Genomic DNA, 9,718 nt, shown 5'->3' with positions numbered 1-9,718 from the left:
TGCTACAGGGTTGGAGTTAGACTTTCAGTCCTTCTCCATCATACAAACACACACGCACACATGGAGTATTACTTCATCCTCTTACTGTTCACCTGGACGCTATTACCAGGTAAGCACAGTGTTTGTGTGTGTGCAAGTGTGTGTGGGTGAAGTAATTATGTATAGCTGTATATGCACACAGGTGTGTGTAGTGTGTAGTTTCTTAATATTGAGGAAATAGGACTGATGTGTATGTGTGTGTGTGTGTCTGTGTTTGTGTGTGTGTGTATGTGTCCGTGTGTGTGTGTGAGTGTGTGTATGTATGTGTGTGTGTGTGTTAGAGAGAGACTGGGGGGGGTCTGTGAGTGCTGCTGCTGCTGCTGTGTGTGTGTGTGTATGTGTGTGTGTGTGTGTGTGTGTGTGTGTGTGTGTGTTAGAGAGGGACTGGGTGAGTTCTCTGTGTGCTGCTATGTGATAAAGAGAGAGCGGGTTGACAGGCTGTATGTTCTGCAGAGGTCTGAGAGGCATTAACCCACCTGCTTGTCTTCTCTCTGGATGGTGCTACAGTCTTGCATATGAAGGGTTTCATATTCCTGTGTGTTTGTGTGTTTCATATTGAATTAGAGTCCTGTGTGTGTGTGTGTGTTTCATATTTGATCAGAGTCCTGTTTGTGTGTGTGTGTGTGTGTGTGTGTTTGTATTGGATTAGAGACCTGTGTGTGTGTGTGTGTCATATGGGATTAGAGTCCTGTTTGTTTGTGTGTGTGTGTGTGTGGGGTCATATTGGATTAGAGTCCTATGTGTGTGTGTGTGTGTTTCGTATTGGATTAGAGTCCTGTATGTGTGTGTGTGTGTTTCATATTGGATCAGAGTCCTGTGTGGGTGTGTTTGTGTGTGTGTGTGTGTGTTTCGTATTGGATTAGAGTCCTGTGTGTGTGTGTGTGTTTCATATTGGATTACAGTAGAGTCCTATGTGTGTGTGTGTGTGTGTGTTTCGTATTGGATTAGAGTCCTGTGTGTGTGTGTGTGTTTCGTATTGGATTAGAGTCCTGTGTGTGTCTGTGTGTGTGTGTGTGTGTTTCATATTGGATTAGAGTCCTGTGTGTGTGTGTGTGTGTGTGTGTGTGTGTGTGTTTTCATATTGGATTAGAGTCCTGTGTGTGTGTGTGTGTGTTTCGTATTGGATTAAAGTCCTGTGTGTGTGTGTGTTTCGTATTGGATTAGAGTCCTGTGTGGGTGTGTTTGTGTGTGTGTGTGTGTGTGTTTCGTATTGGATTAGAGTCCTGTGTGTGTGTGTGTGTGTGTTTCGTATTGGATTAGAGTCCTGTGTGTGTCTGTGTGTGTGTGTGTGTTTCATATTGGATTAGAGTCCTGTGTGTGTGTGTGTGTGTGTGTTTCATATTGGATTAGAGTCCTGTGTGTGTGTGTGTGTGTTTTTCGTATTGGATTAAAGTCCTGTGTGTGTGTGTGTGTGTTTCGTATTGGATTAGAGTCCTGTGTGTGTGTTTGTGTGTGTGTGTGTTTCATATTGGATTAGAGTCCTGTGTGTGTGTGTTTGTATGTATGTGTGTGTGTGTGTTTGTGTGTATTGGATTAGAGTCCTGTGTGTGTGTGTTTGTATGTGTGTGTGTGTGTGTGTGTGTGTGTTTCATGTTGGATTAGAGTCCTGTGTGTGGTGTGTATATACAGTAAGGTGGTTCCCCAGTGTGTACTAGAGCAGGGCAGTACAGAGCTGTGGTGCTGATCTATCAGCTGCTGCAGCCCAACCTGAGAGGAAGAGCCACACACATCCCCATCACACACACTACCCCCATCACACACACCACCAACATCACACACACCACTCCCATCACACACACCACCAAATCACACACACCACCAAATTCACACACACCACCCCCATCACACACACCACCAACATCACACCCAGTGTGTACTAGAGCAGGGCAGTAAAGGAGGTGTGGTGCTAAACTATCAGCTGCTGCAGGCCAACCTGAGAGGAAGAGCAACACAAAACTGCCTCATCTTCCTCCTCCTCCCCCTCCCCAGCCACACAAAGATGCCTCCTCCTCCTCTTCCTCCTTCTCATCCGCACAGAGCTGCCTCCTCCTCTTCTTCCTTCTCTTGTTGCCCACGGAGCTCCTTGGAGACTCCCCCTACACTTTGGAGGCTTATTGGAGAGTATGGATGGAGTGCTGCATGTCACTGCATGGTCTGAGTGAAGGGAAGGTGTGTTATGGGGTGATGGAGGTGTGTGATGTTTATGATAGGGGTGATGGGGGTGATGGAGGTGATAGAGTTGATGAGGGTGATGAGGAGGTGTGTATGATGGTGATGGTGTGTGTGATGGGAGTGACAAGGGTGGTAGGGGTGATGGGGATGGTGTTTGATTTTTGTGATGGGGATGGTGTGTTTGATCGTGTGATGGATGTGTTTTTAGGAGATGGGGGTGGTGTGTGTGATGGAGGTGGTGTGTGTGATAGGGGGTGGTGTGTGTTATGGGGGTGGTGTGTGTGATGTTGGTGGTGGTGTGTGTGATTGGGGTGGTGTGTGTGATGTGGGTGGTGTGTGTGATGTGGGTGGTGTGTGTGATGGGGGTAGTGCATGTGATGTGTGTGGTAGTGTATGTGATGTGTGTGGTGTGTGTGGTGGGGGTGTGTGTGATGTGGGTGGTGTGTGTGATATGGGTAGTGTGGGTGATGGGGGTGGTGTGTGTGATTGGGGTGGTGTGTGTGATGTTGGTGGTGTGTGTGATGTGGGTGGTGTGTGTGATGTGGCTGGTGTGTGTGATGAGGGTGTTGTGTGTGATGGAGGTGGTGTGTGTGATTGAGGTGGTGTGTGTGATGGAGGTGGTTTGTGTGATGGAGGTGGTGTGTGTGATGGGGGTAGTGTATGTGATGTGTGTGGTAGTGTATGTGATGTGTGTGGTATGTGCGGTGGGGGTAGTGTGTGATGTGGGTGGTGTGTGTGATATGGGTAGTGTGGGTGATGGGGGTGGTGTGTGTGTATGGGGTGGTGTGTGTGATATGGGTGGTGTGTGTGATATAGGTGGTGTGTGTGTGATCTGGGTGAGCCCTCTAATCATCCCCCTAATCATCCCCCAGTGTAATTGATTGATTGATTTGTACCCTCACTCTCCACCTCAAGCTGGAGTGTGTATATAATAATATGGGCTGCCTGCCATGCATCACCCAGGTGGGTGCTACACATTGGTGGAGGTTAGTGACATTCCCCCTCCACTATGAAGCGCTATGGATGCCTTTAAAAGCATAGAGTGAAGTGCATGCGACTTCCACACAAGAGAAAGACCAATGACTTCTGCCCATGGAGGTGGATTTAAGCAGACCAAAAGAATACATTTTGATTCTTGTGTGTGGTGTGTGTTTGTGTGTGTGTGTGTGTGCTTGGGTGTGCATAAACACTTGTGTCTCCATAAGTGTGTGTGTAGGAGTGTGTGTGTGTGTTTGGGTGTGTATTAAAAGCTTGTGTCTCCAAACGTGTGCATGTAGGTGTGTGTGTGTGTGTTTTGGTGTGCATAAATGCTTGTGTCTCTATACTGTGTGTGTGTGTGTGTAGGAGTGTGTGTGTGCATAAGGAACACACTGTACAGCACTGCTCAGCTTTCCCTGGTCAGGTAACCCGTCTGGTTAGATTGTCTTGTCATTCGTATTTAACTGAGCAGAAGAGAATAACCAAAAGATGACATTTCAATTCGTGTCTATGTGTGTGGTGTGTGTGTGTCTGTCTGTCTGTGTGTGTGTGTGTGTGTGTGTGTGTGTGTGTGCAGTGAGTCATGCGGATGAAGAGGTGTCAGTGTGTGTAGGTGTGTGTGTGTGTGTGTGTGTGTGAGACTGTGTGTGCAGTGAGTCATCTTTGACATCTGTGAAACTGATATGAGTGTCTCTGAGATCTGTTAAACTCAGATGAGTGTGCTTGACATCTGTGTGTGCATGTTTGTCTCTGTGTTAAACTCAGATGAGTGTGTGTGTGTGTGTGTTTGTGTGTGTGTTAATGCATGCTTGTGTGTATGTGTGTGTGTGCATGCTTGTGTGTGTGTGTGTGTGTGTACATCCTTGTATGTATGTGTTTGTGCATGTGTGTGTGTGCATGTGCATGTGCATGTGTGTGTGTGTGTGTGTGTGTGTGTGTTAGTTTATGCTTGTGTGTAAGTGTGTGTGTGCATGCCTATGTGTGTATGTGTGTGTGTACATCCTTGTGTGTATGTATGTGTGTGTGCATGCTTGTGTGTATGTGTATGTACATGTGCATGCTTTGTGTGTAAGTGTGTGTGTGCATGTTGGTTCATGCTTGTGTGTGTGTGCATGTCTATGTGTGTGTATGTGTGCATGCTTGTGTGTATATGTGTGTGTCTGTATGTTTGAGAGAGAGATCTGTTAGGCTGTCATGAGTGTGTGTGAGATCTATTAAACTGAGGTGAGTGTGTGCAACATCTGTGTGGTTGAGATGAGATTGTTTAGAGACTTTGGGCCCTCTCTTAGTGATCTAAATCCCAGCGCATAGCGTATTCTTATCACGACGCAAAGCGTATTCCCATCTTACACTCGAGTTTTTCGCTATGCCCTTCTCTTTTATTACACAATGCACCCAGGGGTGTGGCAATTAACAACCTAAGGTGTGGTCTGGCACATAATCTAAAAATCGCTATCTTACACTATTTAAAAAGCATAAATGTCCTTAGGTTATGTTTTCGATGGTAATCCAATGTCAGTCAATAGTGAAAGTAACTGTGTAACTGTTTTGTCGTGGAATATCTGTTCTTATATGTATCTAAAACTTAAATGAGTTTTGGGCTAAGACAAGAGGAGGGCTATTTCTCAGGAACTGAAATTCAGAAATACAAAGAAATGGCCAAAAGCTGATATTGATATTAAACTCAGTTATGTCTAGGAGAAATGGGCCAGACAAGGAAGAGATCTCATTTTGATTTTTTCTTTCCTTTTTCCTCTCCAAAGTGGCTCTCAGAAATGTGGCCCGCGGGTATTCAAACACGTGACCGTGACCTCCGTAACGGTCGTCTTCGCCAGTCAGCAGGGTACCAGAAGCTCCTTGCCCTCACTTGAGTCAGGGGAGGCGTGTGTGTGTGTGTGCGCATGTGTGTGTGCATGTTTGTGTGGAATGCATTGTCTTTGACAAGATGTCTGTGGTCAAAAGCATGCCTCTGAGTAGGAAGCTCATAGATGATGTGGCTGTTGTGGCTGTTGTAATTGGTTATTGGATTCTGACTCTGGAACAGAACAGAAATGTCATCCAATTGGAATGTGATGCTCTCCGGTGATTGATTACTGGAATCTGCCCATAGGAAAATCTTTGTTCTCAACAATGGATGTTTGATAGCTCAGGAGATCAAGATGTGATCTTACTATAGTTTCAATTATGTATCAGGAGAAAGAAATGAGAGAAGTTAATTCATTTAAGCATAATTGTCTCAAAACTGTAAAAGGAGCGTCGGATATCCCCCCTGTCTGTGCACAATTATAGGGCCATGATAATGCATGCGCTAGCCTAGAGTCGAGAAAAAGAAGACTAAATAAATATGCAGACATGTTATGTGCAATTCAACAACTACACATGACATATAAAAGATATAAGCCTAGCCTACTGTAAGAGCCATAATGTTAATATGAAGGAAATCATTTAATTCTAAATATCTGTATTATTTTTTGGAGTATTTGAGATTTATAAATAGCTGTTGTGCAATGTAGTAATGATAAAGTAATAATTTAGTATTGCACATTGTATTTGACCTTTGACTGACGTCACGGATGAGTGCAGCAAACTTAGAGATTGTGGTGAGACGTCAGAGCGCAACAGTCTTTGACCGTGACTACATGGAATTATTGTCACTGCTGAAGGATTTTAAGTTTGGAAGATAATTGTTTTGTAAAGTGACTATTTTTATTTCAGTAAATCTTTAAACTTTCAAGAAGTCTCGCGTCATTGATTTTAGTCTCTCAAGAATTAGAACAACAAGAAAACCAAAGAAATCGCCCCTACAATAGTCAAAGACTAGTGGTGTGCTCTTGGATGCTGAAGCATGGTGGAAAGGAAACCACGTTGTTGAAGCAGAAAAACGAAGTCTTCATCTACAGAACATCATTCTAAAAGGAAGGTAACCACGCAGTATTATAGCCTACCGTGAGTGTTTAGCCTACTTACCGAATGCAGATAGAATGTTGATGATGGAATGTTCAAGACGAAGATTTGCACGGAGAAACGTCTTTGAAGCTCATATGCTAATATGAACATGCTAGTTATAGCCTACTTGCTACTGCAAACTAACCTGACTATAGCCAGATGAATTTCGCTCCGCCTAGCTCCACTCATCCATCTGGAACCGATCCATTGAAGTGTTGCTTCAGAAGGCTGGGCCTAATCAAAAAATGCTTGCATATGATTGAATAAGCCACTTGTCCGTCATCTATTGACGTGCTACTTCTACCAATCACATCGAAGCCAACCCGTGACGCTAATAACAGTCTCACAGTCGCTTCTACGCTATGTCACATCTATGAAACTCCCGCCCTGCGTCCTGATTGGCTGTACCATAAAATCGGTTGCGGAAATCACTCTCAATGGAAGAGGTCCCAGATGGATGTGAGTGAAGCTAGGCGGAGCTAAGTGGAACGAAATTCATCTGGCTAGGGTCAGGTTAACTGCAAACGCCATTGGACCTCCTTTCAAGTAAGATTGCTTTATTCGGATGTTTGGTGCACAATTGATGTGTCTATTCACAAAAGGATTTGTAAACATTTAGAAGACAAAGAAGTTGTCACATTTACAGCTACGTGTGATAATTGATGTGCAATAGCTTAGCCGAACTGAAGTGTTAAAATTATGGATGACTCAGCAATGGACAACGGAGACGATAGCGGCCATAAGAGGGCGCCAATGCCCACAGAATTGGCTAAAGAAGAAAAAAATAAAAAGACTGAGAAATCAAAGATAAGGAAAATTGGCTTTACTTACTCGAAAGGTCCATGATATTCAGCAAATGAGATAAGTTGAAAATAATGTGGAAAAAGTTGAAGAGGAAATTTCATATGCCTTTCAACGTATGTTGAGTTTAAAGACCTAAATACAGAAGTTATGGAGATTATGCCTGAAGAAGAAAAGGAAAATGACCAGTCAAATTGGTATACACCTAAGTGTGAGAAATTTTTCATTTTGGAAACTGGAAAATGAAAAACAGTTCATTTTGGAAACTGGAAAATGGGTAAGGGTGTCACGATTTCAATTTTATATCGAAATCGTTCGAAATTACATCTCAATCTCGAACTTCGAATTTAAAAGTAGAATCGACGATGCAGCCACACCCCCAATGTCACATCCAGCATGTATGCCAAGGCGACAAAAGCGACGCGTGCTGAACTGCAGCATCAACACTCCTCTAATTTTTAGGCTGCAGCCAGTTAAATGATACACATCAACCTACTGAAATCAAAGCCCCTCTTGCTACTTTGAAATCACCGGTGTGGAAGTACTCGTTCATTCACGTCAATTAAAACTAACTTACCCTACTCAACTTAGCAAGTGAAAAGATGATCTAGTTACAGTCCAAAGTTACTTTAAGGCTTAAAATGCACATTGATAAGTATCCATGAACATTAATCTTGGGTCTCTTCGAAGTGTGCTGAAACGATATTTCTGTGTTGTTTCATTTCACTATGTTCACGTCTCTGTTTTAGCCTAATGTTGGTTCTGTTTACATTACAACCTCGCGGTTGGAACGGTTTCAAAATAAAAAGCGGTTTCAAAATAAAAGCCCCCCGAAACAGAAAAGGCCAAAAAGAGTAATGTTGAAAAAAAGATCGAAAATCGAATCGAAACGTGACTTTAAAATCGAAAATTGCATCGAATCGAGGATTTGGAGAATCGTGACACCCCCAAAAATGGGTTCATTTTGGAAACTGGAAAATGGGTTTCACAAACTCGCAAAGAGCGTAGTGAAGAAGATGTAAATGATGATGTATTGCCAAGGGATAGTGTTTCTGAAACAAGGAGAAGTAGACATGGGTCTGTAGCACAATCCACAACCAACTCGGCACGTTTGAGAGCCGAGGCAGAGCAATGAGCATTGATGGCGCGCGCAGCCGCTTTAAAGAAAAAACATGAAATAGAAGCTGAGGAATTTAGATTAAAGGCTATGCGTGAGCAGATGGAAATGGATACAGAGATTGCAGCTTTAGCTGCCAAGATGAAAATATTAGGTGAAAAAGAAGAGACTTGTGATGGCATGAACAGCTATTATCAGTCAAACAGGAGCATTAGTATGGAACAAGGACATGACTTTTTAGATTCTCCATTCAAAAAAGAAAAAGTGATTTTCAATCCACTTCCAAGGTCAATGCATAAGGAGAGCAGTCGCAACAGGGTAACTGAATCAGCGAGAAGCATGCCACATTCTGTTCCCTCACAGCAACGTCCATTGCAACACACTGATAGAGATCTTCACAACATTATGCAACAACAGAATGAAGTGACACAGCTACTAGTTATGCAGCAAAGGCTATCTCAGCTACCTCAGAGAGATGTACCAGTATTCTCTGGAGACCCCCTTGCCTATAGATCCTTTATGAGGGCATTTGAAAGTGCAATTGAGAGCAAGACAACCAATGCTCAAGACAGGTTGCTCTACTTAGAGCAATTTACAAGTGGCGAACCAAGGGACCTGGTCCGCAGTTGTGAACACATGAGGCCTGAAAAAGGATTTAAGGAAGCTAAGGAACTTCTTCAGTACCATTATGGAAATGAACTGAAGGTAGCCACAGCATACCTGGATAAAGCACTTAAGTGGCCACAGATCAAAGCTGAGGATGCCAAGGGTTTGAAAGCATACGCATTGTTTCTCGTAGGATGCAGGAACACGATGACTGATATCCAGTTCATGGAAGAGATGGATAATCCCAGCAATATGAGGACAGTAATCTCCAAATTTCCCTTTAAAGTCAGAGAACGATGGAGAAACACTGCATTCAAGCAACAAGCACGCCAAGGAAGACGAGCCAGATTTGATGATTTAGTGAACTACATTGACTGGATGGCTCAAGTTGCTAATGATCCACTCTTTGGTGACATTCAGGAAGTGAGCTCTGATGGAAAGGCCAAGTCTAAACCCGTTGGTGCAAAGAGTTTCAAGAGGAATGACATCAAGGGAGCTAACTATGCCACGTCCGTGTCTCCTATTGTGGAAGACAAAACCCAGACTCCAAAAGAAAAGAATAATACGACTGACACTCAACAGAAGACTTGCTTGCATTGTGAGAAGTCACATGCACTCAGTTCATGCAAGAAGTTTAAAGAATTGGAACATAAAGACAGAATACAATTCCTGAAAAGCAAAGGACTTTGCTTCGGATGTCTCAATCAAGGACACATGAGTAAAGATTGTAAGAAAAGAATGACTTGCGAAGATTGTACTTTGAGACATCCAACTATGCTTCATATCACAAAGGAAAGAAGTGTGTCTAATAAGAATTTCCATGATGAAGTCTACAGTATCAAATGCTCTTCTGTCACTGGAAAAGGAAAGCTGTGGATCTACTGGGGTCGGTGACGGTGATTGCATCCTTTCGATAGTACCTGTAAAGGTGAAATCAAAGAAAAGTGACAACATTGTAGAAACTTACGCATTTTTGGACCCAGGAAGTACCACTACCTTTTGCACAGAGAACTTGATACATAGACTTAATGTCCATGGCAAGAGAACAGACTTCCTACT

At 43.3% G+C, this 9,718-nt stretch overlaps 1 protein-coding gene across 1 annotated transcript in view; it reads left to right on the top strand.

The window, feature by feature from the left end:
• The window catches only part of LOC125302784 (integrin alpha-11-like), a 62,874-nt gene continuing 53,156 nt past the window's right edge, over positions 1-9,718 (top strand). Inside the window, exon 1 of the mRNA XM_048256104.1 lies at positions 1-109. Coding sequence (XP_048112061.1) covers positions 61-109 — 49 coding nt within the window. The 5' untranslated portion in view covers positions 1-60. The remainder of the gene's footprint in view (positions 110-9,718) is intronic.

This window comes from Alosa alosa, chromosome 11 (assembly GCF_017589495.1).
Source record: "Alosa alosa isolate M-15738 ecotype Scorff River chromosome 11, AALO_Geno_1.1, whole genome shotgun sequence".
NCBI lineage: Eukaryota > Metazoa > Chordata > Actinopteri > Clupeiformes > Clupeidae > Alosa > Alosa alosa.
The sequence above is the reverse complement of the archived record's forward strand: the minus strand, read 5'-3'. Positions and strand labels throughout refer to the sequence as shown.